At 45.4% G+C, this 18,518-nt stretch overlaps 1 protein-coding gene across 3 annotated transcripts in view; it reads left to right on the forward strand.

Moving 5' to 3' along the window:
- The window catches only part of DPH1 (diphthamide biosynthesis 1), a 191,269-nt gene that overhangs the window by 37,176 nt on the left and 135,575 nt on the right, over window positions 1–18,518 (forward strand). For all 3 annotated transcript variants that reach the window (XR_003858153.1, XR_003858152.1, XM_029612021.1), the window contains exon 4: window positions 4,907–5,028. Coding sequence is in view for 1 of the 3 variants with exons in the window: in XM_029612021.1 (XP_029467881.1) it covers window positions 4,907–5,028 (122 nt within the window). In the remaining 2 variants the exon portion in view is untranslated. The remainder of the gene's footprint in view (window positions 1–4,906; window positions 5,029–18,518) is intronic.

The following is an 18,518-nucleotide window of genomic DNA, read 5'->3' on the forward strand; positions in this document are numbered from 1 at the left end:
CTGCCTGCACGGAGGGGGGAGAGGGACCCGCAGAAAATGACCCTTTATACCGGTTAAGAAGTAAAATGTGTTTTTTTTTTCGTCTTACTTTAGTTGGATGTAATTCACTTTGTATTTGATTTGAAATTAAATTTGCATTGCGCGGTGCAGCCTAGCTGAAGAAGAAATACGTGTGCGGTAGGGAGGGGGCACCCCAGACGGAGCGAGCTGCAGAAGCTCGGGTTTCTCATGTTATGCTGAATTGTAATGTCCTGGTGGTGGTTTATGTTGTTTAGATGGGATGAACTGATTTTATTATTTTCTATGATTTGTTACTTCCTTGCCTTGAGGATTTTCTGTAATCACATGGACATAGATAAATTGTAGGGTTTTTTTTTAATCCGATATTTGTATTATCCACTTTTAGCGAAAAGCTTTTTTCCGGACAGCACTGGAGTAAAAGTCCAAATGAAATGGGTGAGGCATTCTGAGAGATGGGGACGGCTTTTTGGGGCTCTGCTGAAGTGGCCGCTGGGCATATGGGCAGGTACTTTTCAAACACTTCTACGTCCCCGCAAAGGTGTTTACTTGCATAGCAGCCTTTGAAAATGATCCTCCCTGTGTCCAGGAGTAGGAGGGGTTTCAGTTCAGTTTTCAGGGATGGGGAGTGGGATTTCAACGCTGGGCTCTCAACGCTGGGCTCTCAAAAGCATCATGGTATGTAGTGGGAACGAATGAAAGCCCATTGTTTAAGACTTGTTGCTGTGTTTCGGTCAGTGGCACTGAAGATAAATCGATTATGGCTGATGCTCCTTGGCATTCTGCGTTCTGGCTGTGCGTTTTGTAAGCCGTATAGCTTTGAAGAGGAACTATTGATAGCTACGAAGAGGGGATGGAATATATGGGATAAAGTGGTGCATGCTCAAATAAGAAATATGACTACATATTCTGGGGGACAACACAGCACACTACGATTGAAGGGCCCACATGGACCCATCCAGAGACGGGATACATAGTGTACAGAAAAAAGGATACAGACTGCACTACTAAATCCGTAATATATGTGATTGTATGCCCCTGTCCAAAGGAGTACGTGGGCCGGACCAGCAGAGCGATAAGAGCACAGATTACCGAGTATCGGTCTCGGTTAAATACTGCCACAGTAACAGCACTGATTGTCCCACATTGCATAGAAAAAAGCTGCACATTTGACCAATTAAGATGGACAGTGATCGATAGTTTTGGAGACAAAACAGTGAACCGAACTTTGTTAAATTATCGGGAGCAAGCATGGATCTTTAAATTATGTACAGAACAACCTGTAGGACTGAACGACCAACTCGATTGGATGTCATTAACATGAAGCTCTGTGATTGGTTAAAGTAGTATTCCTAGGTGACTTTTTAAATGAACAGCGGAACACTTTTGCTGAAACTTGTACAAGTCAGATATCGTCACCATTTTACATTTTGGACTCTCTGAACGCAAAAGCTAAGTGATAAAACAAAAACTAAGTAACAAAATAAAATATAGCAAGCGAGTATGTTACACTGACGGTGATAATAATCAGGAGGCGTGTGTGCACCAAAAAATACACAAAAAAGAAAAAAACAAGTAAGATATAGAGCAAATTTCATTGCCAAACTCTAAAAGGAATAAAAAAAAAAAAAGTTTAATTAAAAAATGGAAGTAGGAGGGGTGAGTTAATGATTAAACAAGTGAGGCAACATGGAGAGTGCCCAATGAAAAAAATATGAAACCACCATCCTTCCTCATAACAAATTTATTGGCCATTGCGTCTTGGAGCAGACTGAGAGCGTTGGGGCTGGAACAGGAGGACATGTTACAGGCATTTTAAATAGTTTTCTTTTTATCCTGTGTAAGCACACGCATGCTTTATGGGAGCAGTAGCCGAATGGATTAATTAATTAAAATCCAGACTTTAGGCAGAGTCTGCTTCAGCTGGCAGTTAGTCATTGTATCTGTTAAGCAGGAATCAATGGCTGAGAGCCTTGAGTGTTGTGCTCTGGAGAGACAGTGGGGAGAGTGTGTGTGTGTATAACAAGTGGGGGGGATGTGTGTGGATGTGGAGGACACGTTTGCATTTCTGGTATCATTTAGGACCTTGGGTGACGTCAGCACCAAATGTGTATTAGATGTGAGTAGAAATGTCAGAATTCCAGAGACCTTATATACACTGACACGCACACTCACATCGCACTTGCCCAAACTTGTGCATGCTTACAACTCATTTCACATGCGTAACTTCACACACGCTCTAACAAGTTTATATGCTCGTGTACTCCCACGCACACTCTGGTGTCTGTAAGAGAGTGCTTTTGAGAGACAGCAAGATGGGAATGAGAAACTTACTACTGTAACACCTAGACAGACGCCACAGAAAGGGAATGAGACCATGAGATGCTTAGTGCTGTACACACACAGAGAGAAACGGCAGGCTGGGAGTGAGGTGCTTAATATTGTACACACGTGGACAGACGGCAGGCTGGGAGTGAGGTGCTTAGTATTGTACACACGTGGACAGACGGCGGGCTGGGAGGGAGGCGCTTAGTATTGTACACACGTGGACATACGGCGGGCTGGGAGGGAGGCGCTTAGTATTGTACACACGTGGACAGATGGCGGGCTGGGAGGGAGGCGCTTAGTATTGTACACACGTGGACAGACGGCGGGCTGGGAGGGAGGCGCTTAGTATTGTACACACGTGGACAGACGGGCTGGGAGGGAGGCGCTTAGTATTGTACACACGTGGACAGACGGCGGGCTGGGAGGGAGGCGCTTAGTATTGTACACACGTGGACAGACGGCGGGCTAGGAGGCGCTTAGTATTGTACACACGTGGACAGACGGTGGGCTGGGAGGGAGGCACTGAGTATTGTACACACTTGGACAGATGGTGGGCTGGGAGTGAGGCGCTTAGTATTGTACACACATGGACAGACGGCGGGCTGGGAGTGAGGCGCTTAGTATTGTACACACATGGACAGACGGCGGGCTGGGAGGCGCTTAGTATTGTACATGTGTGGACAGACGGCGGGCTGGGAGGGAGGCGCTTAGTATTGTACACACGTGGACAGACGGCGGGCTGGGAGGCGCTTAGTATTGTACACACGTGGACAGACGGCGGGCTGGGAGCGAGGCGCTTAGTATTGTACACACGTGGACAGACGGCGGGCTGGGAGCGAGGCGCTTAGTATTGTACACACGTGGACAGACGGCGGGCTGGGAGGGAGGCGCTTAGTATTGTACACACGTGGACAGACGGCGGGCTGGGAGTGAGGCGCTTAGTATTGTACACACGTGGACAGACTGAGGGCTGGGAGGGAGGCGCTTAGTATTGTACACACGTGGACAGATGGCAGGCTGGGAGTGAGGCGCTTAGTATTGTACACACGTGGACAGACGGAGGGCTGGAAGGGAGGCGCTTAGTATTGTACACACGTGGACAGACGGAGGGCTGGGAGGGAGGCGCTTAGTATTGTACACATGTGGACAGACGGAGGGCTGGGAGGGAGGCGCTTAGTATTGTACACATGTGGACAGACGGAGGGCTGGGAGGGAGGCGCTTAGTATTGTACACACGTGGACAGATGGCAGGCTGGGAGTGAGGCGCTTAGTATTGTACACACGTGGACAGACGGAGGGCTGGAAGGGAGGCGCTTAGTATTGTACACACGTGGACAGACGGAGGGCTGGGAGGGAGGTGCTTAGTATTGTACACACGTGGACAGACGGCGGGCTGGGAGGCACTTAGTATTGTACACACGTGGACAGACGGCGGGCTGGGAGTGAGGCGCTTAGTATTGTACACACGTGGACAGACGGAGGGCTGGGAGGGAGGTGCTTAGTATTGTACACATGTGGACAGACGGCGGGCTGGGAGTGAGGCGCTTAGTATTGTACACGCGTGGACAGACGGAGGGCTGGGAGGGAGGCGCTTAGTATTGTACACACGTGGACAGATGGCAGGCTGGGAGTGAGGCGCTTAGTATTGTACACACGTGGACAGACGGCGGGCTGGGAGTGAGGCGCTTAGTATTGTACACGCGTGGACAGACGGAGGGCTGGGAGGGAGGCGCTTAGTATTGTACACACGTGGACAGACGGCAGGCTGGGAGTGAGGCGCTTAGTACTTTACGTATGTGGACAGACGGCAGGCTGGGAGTGAAGTGCTTAGTATTGTACACTCGTGGACAGACGCAGGCTGGGAGTGAGGTGTTTAGTGCTGAACCCTTTTTTAAAAATTGGCCTCTAACATGTTTTCCTTTCAGTGAGTAAATGCCTCAGAGCAAAGAGAGGAAAAGGAGAGTGGGTGAGCCGTGAAGTGCTCAGGTCACACTCTAACATCCAGACCTTGGGACATTCTCCGCAGCTTGGGGGGATTTCTGAGAAAATGAGAATTTCCTCCTGCAGTCTACACACCTTTAGGCCTCAGATCATTTGCATGGTAAGAGAGAAGCTTCAGGCGGAAGACTTCACCAGCTTTCCCCTGAGAGATAGAAATACAGCAGCCTAGAACATGAGGGAAGATAACGACCATATGGTCCATCTAGTCTGCCCATAAAGGAAGAAGCTGCTGCAGACATAAGGGAATGCTTTCCAGATCTGAGCATGAGGCCCTTGTCTTCCTCTTCACTGTCCCTTTTCCTTCTCCTGAGATATATTGCCCTCCCTTCCCTATCCCCTGCTCTCTGTAGTTCCTCTTCCCCCATCCCCAGCTCTGAGCAATTTCTCCTCAAGTGATGGTTCGCTCTTCCCTCTCCCTAGTTCTCAGTGCTCCCTCCCTGCTCCCTGTCCCCCAAGTCTCACTTCTCCTTCTCCCATAGACTCGGTGCTTCCTGCATCCTCTCCACCAGGTCCCAGCTCACCTCCCCGAGTCTCACATTTCCCTCTTTTTCCCTTTCAGATTCACGGAGGCAGAGACCCTGGTGATGGGAGACGTGTCGTATGGAGCATGCTGCGTGGATGACTACACAGCCAGGGCTCTCGGGGCTGACTTTATGGTGCATTATGGACACAGCTGCCTGAGTACGTACGTGTGCTATCATCAATCGCCTGCGTCTCTTACCTATAGACAGAACTGAATGTTTGTTTTTTTGGGGGGTGGAGGGGGTGGGGCTTACAGTTAACATGGGTGGGCACAGTGGCCTCGCCGCCGTCCCTTTCCCCATCCTGTGTGGGTTTTCATAGCAGTGGCTACAAAATTTCTTCCTCGGCATCCATGCAGGCCATGGGTTATGCACGCCTACAAGCAGATGGAGACTGAGATCACTGACTCGCCCTCCACAGAATCAGCCTGCCAGCATTCTCTGTCTCCAGCAAATGATGGACATGGATACTTACCTGTGGGTGTATGCCGGCCAGGATTGGTGCACGTTGCTGGCAGCTCCTGAGGTGATAACAGGGCTCCCTGAGCAGCTTGGTAAAGTTCCAGTTAAGAAAGGTATGAGGTGAAGGCTGGTAGCCTTCTCCCTCCGCTGGCAGTGTCTTGCTCCCAGGTGCAGTAGGGAAGCTTTGTGCTCAGTTCTTCTCCTGCTTTTGCATGAGGTGACTGTCTCTTCCTCCTCTCTCAGTTGGGCCCTGTGGCTGACATTTGTGCTTGATGAGCAGGGGCCGACAGTGGCAGCGGGATTGCAGGGCCTACAACGACAGAGAGATTATAGCGTCAGCACGGTGTTTACCGTATGATGTGAAAGTGGTGACCACTATTAGGCTGGCAGCAGCCAGGACCATGTGTGACAGACACACAAGATGGCGCCGGGCTGTCAGCATGGAAATAGCTTCCGATTTGCGCTGCCTGCGATATGAAAGCAGTGCAACCTAAATGCTCCCTCAGTCTGTGCCAGAGGTGTGTGGAGCACAGGGAGAGGTGCCTCTGGGGGATTTTACCCTTGCAGGAAGATCTATCCATGGGGGATGACCCAGTTGGAGGTGGAAGCTGCGGAACCCCCCCCCCCCCTCTGGAGGGAAAGGAGCTTGCCCCTATCCCACTTATGCCTGTTTCATCGGTGGCTGAGGGACTGGGGTTGGAAGTGACCTTGTCCACTCCTCTGTCGCCAGGGATGGATCTTTCAGCCCTTTTGTGGTTGGAATTTTTCAAAGAGCTGCAGTTGTTTTCTAAAGGGTAGGAGGTGTTGCAACCAGGGAAGCCTTGCCCCAAGTCACCTTCTCCAAGAGACAGAAAACATTCAGCCATTGCCTCCTTCCCTTCCAGGTGAGATAAACAGCAGAAGGGACCAAGGGAGGACAGAGTGGAGGAAGATCAAGACATCTCGGGGGAGTCCTGGGAGGAATCTGGGTCCTCTTCGGCAGATGTCGGAGACGTTCCCTTAAAGCAAGGGGAGATTCCTCTAGATGCGGAACCATATAAAACCATGCTACAGCTGTTTCATAGGGATGAGTTTGTCCAGACTAATAGCTCAGATGCTGGGGTGTGAGGAAGCAGTTCCAGATTTGACTACAACATATAAGAATCCGCTCATTGTTAGCTTGAGGAAGGCATCCTGTTTTTTTGCCTTTTTCACGAAGTGATCTGGAATGGAGTGCTGCAGAGGCAAATTTTAAAGGTGGTATGTCCTTGGCCGGGCTTTATCCTATGGACATCAAGGCAACAGAATGATTCCTGTTTCCGAAAGTGGATGCTCTGGTGTGTTTGGTCACTAAGCGAACCACTATTCCGGTAGAAGGGGGAGTAGCCCTGAAGGATGCACGCAACTCAAAGATTGAAGCGATCCTGAAACAGGCCTACATTGCTGTAGCCATGAATCTTCAGATCTCCATTTGCTGCTGCATGGAAGCACGGGCCAGTTTGCAGATGACCCAGGAAGCTCAGCAGGTGTTGGGAGAAAGTGGGCCTTATTTAGAGTGGGGGCTGCCTTCTTAGTGAGTATGGGCTACGATTTGGCATGCACGACGGCTCATGGGGTGGCTTTGGTCACAGCAGCACAGCGTCTCTCTGGTTGCGTAACTGGTCAGCTGATAACATTTCTAAGATTAACTTGACAAGTTACCGTTCAAAGGCCACCTTCTCTTCGGGGATGAGTTAGAGAAGATGGTGAATCAATGGGATGATACCAAGATTCTACAGTTGCAAGAGAATAAGAAGTTGACCCCTCGCTTCTCATAGAAATATAGAAATGACGGCAGAAAAGGACTAACGGTCCATCCAGTCTTTCCACCAAGCTTATGGTAGTTTCTGCCATGCCCTACAAGTCACCCCCATGCTTTTCAGTTTCCCAGACTGTCAAAGTCAGGGCCCTTCTTGATCGCTGTTTGAGTCCAATTCCCCGTTACCTCCTGCCATTGAAGCAGAAAGTAATATTGGAGTTGCATCAAGAGTCTCAGGCTTTTTGGTTAAGGGTAGTAACAGCCGCATCAGCAAGCTAGCTCTATGCTTAATTGTTTTCCCAGACCACAAAATTCAATGTCCTTGATGTTTGCTGTCTGAATCAAATTCCCCTTTTCATCTTTTCCCTTGCCATTGAAGCAGAGAGCAATGATGGAGATGTATCAGCAGTATGAAGGCTTCTTGGTTAAGGGTAGTAACCGCCACTCAGCAAGTTACCCCCAAGTACTCATTTCTTCAATTCCATCCTTTAGCCTTTAGGGATCCACAGTGTTTAACCTTTTCCAGAGGTCAATTTTGTGACTCGTTGTTTTAGTCCCTCCAGGGGGCTTGGGGAGTCAGAAATCTCATTATTTTTGGAATCATAGTCCTTTCAATCAAAGAAGTCGGGTAAGGATGGAAACCCCAGATCTGGGGCTTCCCGTTCCTCCCAATGAAGTTTTGGCCCTTGAGAGGTCTCAGCTCTTGAAGCGAGGCTATTTCTTGGCAGTGGTAAGCACCTCATTACAAGCTTGAATATTTTCTACTTCATACATTCGAGTCTGGGGAGTTTTTGAAGATTGCTGCTTGGATCGGTCTTATTCCCTTTCTAAGGCGCCATCCAAGATTAAGGGAATCTTCTTCAAGAGGGTTTGGTTAAGGGTTTGGCCCTTAACACATTGAAGGTACAAGTGGCAGCTTTGGTGTGTTTTCAAGGACGTGTTCAAGGTGCTCTTCTTTTGTTGCTTCAGGATGTGTCTTCACTTTTGACTGCCCTTTCGTGTTTCGGTGCATCTCTGGAATCTTAATTTGGCATTGACCTTCTTAGCTGGTCCCTCGTTTAGCTCTCTTCAATAGCTTTCCTTCGCTTGCTAACTATGAAGATGATATTCCTGGTCGCAATATGTTCAACGAGGCAAATTTCGGAACTGTCAAGCCATTTTTGGTGATTATCCTGGATAAGGTACAGATTAAAACAGTATATTCCTTTTTTCCAAAGGTAGTTTCAAAATTTTATTTGAGCCAGTCTACTTTATCTTCCTTGGAAAGGGGTATGGATGAGCAGGAATTTCGGAGATTGCTTCATTTGGATGTATGTAGGCATCTTTTGCGCTGTCTTAAGCTTACTAATAATTTCACAAAACCGATCATCTCTTCTTCCCTCATGGTGGCATAAATAAGGGTGAAGTGGCTTCTCAAGCCACAGTACCCACTGGATTAAGGATGGCAGCCTGTGTGGATTCTGGAAAAACTTTGCCCAAACAAGTTAGGGCTCATTCTACTAGTTTCCTCCCCTCCTGTGTCGCCTGCCTGAGGTCGGGATCAGGGGTTCCTCTTCTCCTGTGTCGCCTGCCTGAGGTCAGGTTCCTTCCCTCCTGTGTCGCTAAGGTCGGGAGCAGAGGTTCCTCCTCTCCTGTGTCGCCTGCCTGAGGTCAGGAGCAGACGTTCCTCCCCTCCTGTGTTGCCTGAGGTCAGGAGCAGATGTTCCCTGAGCGATGATTTTTCACCCAGAAATCCTTAGCGTCAGGAACCTCAGTGGAGAGCCCTCCTGCTGCACTAGGGAATACTGTAGCCCTCGCGTTCCCTTCTCTCTTTGTTGGGATGTTAAAAAGGAACTGCTCTGGGGGCTGTGGCCTCTCAGCAGTCTGGGCCTTTTCTTTATTTGGTTGCTAAATAGGAAACATTTGGGAGCCTACTTTGCATATATATATATATCCTTGTATTGGTTGCTATCTATTTCTCCTTGTAGGAGTCCAGAATGCGCATGAGAACGGCCTCCAAACTTCCCCGATAGGCCCCGAGTCTCTGTTAATGTCTGATACGACATCCTGCTGCTGGGCCTTGCTTCCATGATACACTCCAGAGCTGAGCCTTTTGCACGGGGCTAAAGCTGTCCCTTGCCTCTTTGGTTCATGCGCCCTCCCTTTGCCAGAGTTGGTGAGAGCAGTGCTAGCGCTGCTCATCCTGGGAGTTTCTGTGCACTGGATTTTGCTTGTCATCTTGCTGGTCAGTAGATAATGGCACTGGCCGTGACAACCCCGCGTTGGAGCTGCCCCAGGGTTCAGGCTTCCCACGCTCTTTTCCATGACTCCAGTGGGGGGGGAGCCCTTCAACCTGGCTAGCTGTGGCCGCCTGGGGACTTCATTCTCCGTGTGCAGGTGGGGCCGGCATTCAAATTTCCCTTCGAAAAAGAGCAGTGCACTATGCTGGGACTTTTTTTTTTTCTAGAGAGGGAGACTCCGCGTTCATTCACTGCTGCATTTGGTTGCCATGGAAACCGCCTTGTCCCAGATGCTTCTACCTTTGAAGTCTGCGTGATGAATTCAGCCAAAAATAACAAAGAAAGATGGGAGAATGAACATCATACTTTCAGTTTAAGATGGACTTTTGTGCACTCCTTTCCTCCCTGCCCTAATCCGTGAAAGTGACAGAAAGTATCACGAAAGAGAAACCAGAGGAAAAGAGCCGAACAGCAAAAAATAGTATAGAGAGAAATATTTAAAATAAAAGCATATATGAGTTAGATCTATGTACAGGGCGACCTCAAACCATATGAAACTAGTAAATATTTGAATCAAATAAAGAAAAGTGATATGTGTCAGCACCTCTCTCTCTCTTCATGGTTTTTATATGTAAGTGCAGACATATCCTTGCAATCTCTATGTGTATAAGGGGAATTATGGGACCATGGCTTTTTCTCCTGGTTATTTTGTTAGGTCTCCTCTGATTCAGCCATCACTCCTGATTATAAGGACTACAGCTCATTCAGTCAGGGTGCTGCTCTCATTCCCTCCTTTCTAGGTTTCTGAGCTATGCATTTTTATTCCTGTTTATATGCTTTTTTTGGGTATATATTTTTTATATTTATATTTTATAAGTAAACATAATTTTAATCAGTGTATGTGTATGTATGTATATGTGTATGTATATATATATATATATATATATATATATGTGTGTGTATATATATTTATTTATTTATTTAACAGTTTTATATACCGAAATTCTTGTAAGGGTTTACAAATCAGTTCGGTTTACATTGAACAGAAACAGTGCTTCAGTAAATGAAAGCAATTACATTGAACATTGACAGAGCTTCAAATGTGAACAATTACAAAGAACTAATAATAAAATATCTTATTATTATTTTTATTATTATTATTATATATGTATATATATATATGTGTATATGTATATATATATGTGTGTGTGTGTATATATATATATATATATATATATATATGTATATACATACATGTGTGATTTATTGATTCAACATATATCGGTTATACTTCCAGGTACTTTTTATGTCATAAAACATCTGTTTTAAGTGTCTTACCCTGATGCAGGCTATAATGCCGAAACATAGCCATGTCAGTTTTAGTTCTATCTAGATTTTTATACTCCCTATGCGTTGTCATGTTTTATGTATTATTATTTTTATTTATTTGATTAAAATATTTACTAGTTTCATATGGTTTTATGACCCCCTCCTCCCCCCCCCACCCGTGTATAGATTTGACTCATGTGCTTCTAATCTGTGAACCAGCTACCACTTTCTTTACCACAGATCGGGCACGATTATGAGCATGAGGCAAACAATGCTGCTGCTACTGCTTATCATTTCTATAGCACTACACAACACACGCAGCACTATACAAACACAAAAAACCCTCCCTGCTCAATAGAGCTTACAGTCTAATAGGACAAACATGCTCTGCTTCCTTTTATGGGCTGTTTGGGAGAGAAATCTTATCTTGAGCTCAAGAAGCAGCCTCTGTCTTCTAAACAAAATTTGTATAGGAGAAGATGGTAAAGACATTTCTTATAGCATGGTCAGTGTGCAATCTGTGCCATGCAGCAAGGGAGATGCCGTGTCTGAGAGTAATGTCTCAAATGGGTTTCTTTTGCACACACAAAGAAGGAACACCAAAACGCCATGGTTTAATTGCCACAAAAATAGAAGAAAGTCATTCATACAGGTAGATAACAAGGTGACAGCAAGCCTGTCAGCGTGCCCATCCACTTCTGAGCTCCCAGACGTTTCATTCATTCACCTTCAGATTAAGCAAAACACATTTTGGGGAGAAACTTATATGCTTGGGCTAAGCTTTTTTGTGGTTGTCTAGAGACTGTTTAATATGTATTTATAAAAACTCAAAAAAAATGTTTTGCTTAATCTGAAGGTGAATGAGTGAAATGTCGGGATAGCTAAGAGGTGGATGGGCACGCTGACAGGCTTGCTGTCACCTTGTTATCTATCTGTATGAATGGCTTTTATTTATTTATTTTGTGGTAATTAAACCTTGGCGTTTTGGTATCCCTTCTTTTTGAGTGTTTTACTGTATGGGATTCATTCACTTTCCTTGATGTTTGTGTCTCACACACCATGGCAACAATGAGCCTCACTAATAAACCAGGGGAGGTTGGCTGTGTCTCAGTATCTCAAATTTACTGCTAGTGCTCACCACAGTGCATGACGTAGCAGATACAGAAAAGGTGTAGAGAAAGGCAGCAAAAATAATAAAGGGGATGGAAAAGCTCCCTTACGGAGAAAGGCTAAACAGGTTAGGGCTGCTCAGCCTGGAGAAGAGATGGCTGAGAGGGAATATGATCGAGATCTATAAATCATGAGTGGGACGGAATGGGGACATAGGGAACGGTTATTTACTTTTTTAAATAACACCACGACTAGGGGGCAGTCCATGAAACTAGCAACTGGCATATTTTAAAAGAAATCATAGGAAATATTTTTCACTCCGTGCACAGTCAAGCTATGTATGGCATCTGCTGCCAGAGGACAAGGTCAAGGCAACTAACACAGTGAGGTTCAAAAAGAGGATTGGGCAAGTTTGTGAAGGGAAATCCATAAATAGTTATTAGCCAGGTAGACTTGGGAAAGTCAGCGCTTATCTCTGGAAATGAAATCAATTATTTGGGATCTTGCTGGGTTCTTGTGACCTGGACTCGATGAACCTTGGTCTTGCCCAGCATGGCACTTCTGATGTTCTTTTGTGCACTGTGCCAAAGAGAGCTTCCTTCTGCAGTTCATAAGATGCAATGTGTACAGGCATCATATCAATGCGTGCTTTGAATAAGGCCTGTAGCCTCCAGTACAATTAAGGCTATTTCTGTATCTTATCTACCACATTTTTTTTTTTATTTCTGATTGCATCATTTGGTACTGGAGGATCATTTCTTGCTTCTTGATTTGTGCAGAAGAGTTAGCAGTGCTGTTCTTGTGTTTTTCTTCTTTACCACATATCTGTTTTTTGCACAAGTTTTTTATTGGTTGGAACCGGAATAACCCAGGCGATGACAACTTCTTCATTGTTAGCAGTTCCCTGAGGGTCATGATCCTAGTGCTTTTCTGGTACTGTGATGTTCTGGTGTTTACACAGTTTCCAGTGGCTGAGCCATGCCATACGCTATATTTGTAAGATGCCATGCAAACTTTGTTTCCCTCTCCGAGTTTAATGCCCCCCTGTGCAATTACTGTCACCTTATGCAACATATAACATAGTGTTTGGGTAATTGCCAGGTTCTTGTGGCCTGGTTTTGGCCTCTGTTGGAAACAGGATGCTGGGCTTGATGGACCCTTGGTCTGACCCAGCATGGCAATTTCTTATGTTCTTATATAATTTAGTTATATCTGCAATGTTCCTATCTTATTTTCCTTTCCCCCTCCCAGTTTTATTGCATCCTGTTCTATTTACTACTGTTTGCAAGTTCCATGTAAACCGATATGATGAGCTCACGAATACCGGTCTATAAAAGCGTTTAAATAAATAAATAAAATAAATGCCACCTTATTATGCCTTCTGACATCAGCACCTCACATCCAGCAATGACCGCCTCTAGTGCTGTTTTACAGAATCTGTATTTGTCTGTTGCATGCAGGTTGTGAACATGCTTCTCTGTAGTCCACTGGCAATCTTTAGGTATAAGTTTACCTCTCCTTAGCCATTTCTTTGCCAAGTTGTGATTTACCTGTAGTAGTAGAAATAACTCTTGCTGTATTTGTGCTTTAGAATTGTTTCTACTTGTTTGTTTGTCTGAATGGTCAGCTTTTTTCCTTATTTTTCAGATTCTATTGCCTTTTTCTCTATGTGTGCTGGTAGATTGTCACTGGTTCCTTCTGCTCGTTGGTGAGCCCTTGGACTGAGGCATGATTGACTCAATCTTGTGGGTGAACCTACTAGGCCCACGCTGTCAGTAGGTGGACATGTTCAGGGATTGGGTCTAGTCTTCATCTTTACCAACCCCATTCCCCGCAGGTTGAGCCCTTGGGTTCGGGGCCAGTGGGACTTAGGCGAGGTCCCAATGAGTAAGTAGGGTTAGAGGATAGGCCAATGATCAGGGTTGACAGTGTGTGGTAGAGTTGGGGCAGGCAGCGCTCAGCCGGAGTCAGATACCAGGTAGAACTCAAGCACAGGAGGTCAGACTGAAGGAGACAAGGGTACAGGCAAGGGAGGAGTCGAGAACACAAGGCAAGGGGCTCAGACAGGGAAGGAACAGAAGCCACAGACAGAGACAAGGACTGGAGTCACAGGCAAGATCAAGAACCCAGGAGGCACAAACAGGATCGGAACGACGGAGGTAGCAACACGCACTGCAAAACAGGGGCGCCAGCTAGGAGCGTGGCTGAGGTTTAAATCCCCAGCCGACTCCAAATTCCCACCACAGGGTCTTCATAGTTTGATGTGCGCCGCAGGACAGTGTCGGCGGCTGGGGAATGATGGCATCACAGGGTGAGCGTAGGCTGACTGCAAAATGGCATCTGCAGTTGACCCACTGTTAAACCTCATCTGACTAATTGAAGGCCTAATGTATCAATCAGCCTTTTGGGCATTATTAACTTTTTTAAAAAGTGGTAATGAATCACCTGGAAGGGTGTCCAGACTTTTGCATATGTCATATTCCTTGTTTTATTTATTTAAAAAATTAATAACTTGCTCTAGACCAATAAAATAATCATAAAGAATCATCACACACAAAACAGTAACATCATAAGGAGCTCTTCTGAATCTCTGCACGTGTTTTTACTGTAGGCATAGTTCTCTACACAACTCACAAGTGCGTCCTTCACCTTCCTAGCCAATCTACATAGTTGTTGTGTTCCTAACATCTCAGGACTGAAAGCTCGTTGAAGTAAATTTGTGTTGGATTTTGGTGCCAGTTTTTAAATGCAGCTGCTCAGGTATTCCAGTAAATTGGGCCTGCAACAGTGAAAGCTTTCTCCTGAGCCTCAGCAAGTTGTGCATCCCTTAAAGAAAGAATATCAAGCAAGCTAGCTTGAGATGAGGTTAGAACCCATGGAGGATTATATATATATATATATGGAGCATTGTGCAGATCCAGGGTGTTTCAATCTGTTAAAATCCGCAAATAGTAATTTTGCATTGAAAATTCAGAAAGATATTGTGTTTAACTTTGTACCATGTAGAGGTTGTCTAAGCTTCTGTGCATTTAGAGATTCATTAAAGCATACAATTTGACGAGGGGTGCTTAAACGTTTGCATACAACAGTATAACAGAAGCTCTGGGTAATTTGTTTTTATAAGACTTATACTGCCTTCAGCTCTTGGAATGTACAAGCTTGATATACACTGATTCTTGTAGATTACTTGGTGGGCATGGATACGTTTTCTCGTGAGGCCAGTCTACAGTTGCAGAACTGTAAGAAAGTATGGGAATTGTAGGTTAGTTGATAACTTATCTTATTCCGTGCTGTTAAAGCACATTTCGATATGAGTTTGTCTCCTTTAGTATTCCTTGTTGTTCTTTTCTCGAATTAACTGGTGCTGCATTGTTGCACCTTCCTCTACTCCTAAATATTTCTATATGAATTCTGAAGAGTTGCAGTAATGATGCAGTATTGCCGCCAGTGGTTTGCAGAAAGGGAGATGCCATACTTTCATCAGTTCCTTCTCAAGAAGTTTCTTGCTGTAAAAATAAAACCACTGGACTGCAGTCTCACAGCAGCACGTATTAGCACAGCATCACAGCCATATTCCTTTTCTTCCTCCTTTCTCTGTTACTTCAGAGAGAGAATGCCTTCTGCATGTGTTTTGCCTGCAGAATTCTCACAGAGGGATTTGCTGGTAAGTAACTGGAGCAGATCTGCCTAACTATTCTAGATTAATCACACAAAGGTCAGGGTGCTGGACTTCAAAGGTTCCATCTGTTAAGACAGAGGAGTACCATAGGGAAGGAAGCATTAGGAGTGTAGGAAGATCTTTGTATAGTAGAAAAACAGTGGGGTAAAGTAAAAAGGGACCATTGTAAGGGCAACAAATCTTTGCTGGGAAAGTTATTTTAAAAAATCAGTGTGGTTTTCAAAGGAGGTGGCTGAGAAAATTCAGGGTAAAAGGATACAAGGGCTCTGAAGCAAGCAGGACAGGGATAAATACGTGGGAAGGTATGAGCCAAGGAAAAACAGCTAAGATATGTCAGTGAAAGGAGGAATAGCAGAGATGGGACTGTAGTAGGTGAAAATGAGGAATGTGTAGAGGGCAACAAGAATAAAGTAGAAATACTGAACAAATACTTTTGTTTAGTGTGCAGTAATAGAGAAGGACAATAGATAAGTGACAGTACATATGGTATTGGGATAGATGCCACACCATTTACAGAGGCCAGGGCTCACATGGAGTTAGCAAAACAAATTGCACAGAGCAATAAAGCTAAATGGGATACATCCCAGGATATTGAAGGAGCTTAGAGAGGTTCTGGCAGCTCCAATCACTGTTTTCTTCAATCTTTTGGAGACAGGAATGGATCCAGAAGACTGGAGAAGGGCAGATTGATGCTGGTTGACAAGAGCATGGATGGAGTGGGGTAGATGCAACCCCATTTACAGAAGAGAATATGTGGGAAGAACTAAGAAAACCAAAAGTTGAGAAGAGTGGGGCCAAATGAAGGTACATCCTGGGATAGTAAGGGACGTGCTGGAGGGATCGCTGAAAGACCTGTTCAATAGATCACTGGGAAAAAGGGAGCGACGGGACAAGACTGGAGAAGAGTAGTACTGGACCGCTTCACAAAGATGACAGCAGAGAGGAGTTTGGAAACTACAGGCCAGTTAGCCTTGCCTCACTGGTGGGAAAATTAATGGAGAGACTGCTGAAGGAAAGGGTAGTGAACTAGCTACAGTCCGGTGGGTTGCTGGACCCAAGGCAGCATGGATTCACCAGAGGAAGCTCATGTCAAACAGATCTTATTGATTTTTTTGATTGGGTGACTAAGAGAATTAGATAAGGAAGAATGTTCAGTGTCATCCAATTGCTTTTCAGCAAAGCGCTTGATACGGTTCCGCATAGGAGGCTCATGAATAAAATGAGAAGTTGGGGAGTGGATTTTAAATTGCTTGACTGATCGGAGTCACTGTGTAATGGTAACTGGAACTTACTCTGAAGAGAGAACAGTGTTAAGTGGAGTGCCACAGGGATCGGTTTTGGATCCAGTTCTGTTCAATATCTTTGTGATCGAATTGCGGAAGGGTTAGAAGGTAAAGTTTGTCTGTTTGCAAATTATACTAAGATCTGCAACAGAGTGGACATGCCTGAAGGAGTAGAAAGAATGAAAAGTGATTTAAGGAAGCTTGAAGAGTGTTTGAAGGTTGTCAGTCCAGGTCACAAGTCCGTTACCTGCTATTAATTAAGTTGACTTAGAAAATAGCCACTTCTCTTACTAGCAATGGTAACATGGAATAGACTTAGTTTTTGGGTACTTGCCAGGTTCTTATGGCCTGGATTGGCCACTTTTGGTCTGACCCAGCATGGCAAACCAAGAAGTGCATTCATGCATTTGGGATGCGGTAATCCAAAAAAATTGTATGAGATGGGGTGAATGGGACTGAGAGAGGGAACTGGGGATGATATGTTTTTGTACCTTCAGATCTCCATACAATCTGACAAGATGGTGCCAAAAGCCAGAAAGGTGCTGGGCTGCATAGAGAGAGGTATAACCAGCAGGAAAGAGGAGGTTATAATGCCCTTGAACAGATCTTTGGTGAGGCCTCACCTGGAGGTAATTCTGGAGACCATATCTCACAAAGGATAAGGAGAGGATGGAAGCTGTCAAGAGAGAGGCAACAAAAAATGGTGTGGTTTCTGCGTCAAAAGCCATTTGAGATGAGACTGAAGGACCTGAATATGTGTGCCCTGGAGGAGAGATATAGGGGAAATATGATACAGACCTTCAAATACCTGAAAGGTATTAATGATGTACAAACATCAAACCTTTTTTGCTGGAAACTGCAGACCTAGGGATTGTGGTATGAAACTCAAGGGGAGGCAACTCAGAAACCACATCAGGAAATATTTCGTGTCAGAGAGAGTGGTGGATGCAAGGAATGCCCTCCCGGAGAAGGTGGTGAAGATGAGAACAGCGGTGGAATTCAGAAGGGCGTGGAATAAACACTAGAATCCTATAGGCTAGAAGATGGAATTAATTTTAGGTGTAACACAGCTTCATGGGTTGGCAGTTATAACCCTTAACAGAAGACACTGATTAACCTAGACGGAGCAGCAATTACTACCTTGCCAAAACACATGGGGGTAACCTGCTCACAGCAGCAGTTCCTATCCTTAACAAAATGTGTGGGAGTAACCAGCATGCAGCGGCAGTTAACTACCCTTAACAGAAAGAATAGGGGTAACTGCATGGAGCGACAGTTATTACCCATAACCGAAGGCATTGGGGTAACCTGCATGGAGTGGCAGTTACTACCCTTAACGGAACGAATGGGGGTGACCTGCATGGAGTGGCAGTTGCAGCCCTTAATGAAACGCATGAGGGTAACCTGCACAGAGCGGCAGTTACTACCCTTAACAGAAGGTAAGGGGGTAACCTGCACTGAGCGGCAGTTACTGTGAAAAGCAATTTGCTGGACAAAATTTCTGCTGTCATTTACTGTGTTACTAAGTTACTAACATCCTTCATATAATTAGAAATGGTGGGGGAAGGCGTGGTAACTACCGGCCAGATGGTTTGACTCTGGTGGTGGGTAAATTAATGAAATCACTGCTAAAGGAAAGGAGAGTGGAATATCTGGAATCCAGTAGGCTGCAGGATCCAAAGCAGCTTGGTTTTACCAGAGGGAAAGCTTGTTAAACAAATCTGATCTGTTTTCTTTGATTTGAGTAACCAAAGTTAGGGACCCTTGCTGGGTGTGGTGTACTTCTTGGAT

Source organism: Rhinatrema bivittatum, chromosome 8, assembly GCF_901001135.1.
Source record: "Rhinatrema bivittatum chromosome 8, aRhiBiv1.1, whole genome shotgun sequence".
Classification (NCBI taxonomy): Eukaryota; Metazoa; Chordata; class Amphibia; order Gymnophiona; family Rhinatrematidae; genus Rhinatrema; species Rhinatrema bivittatum.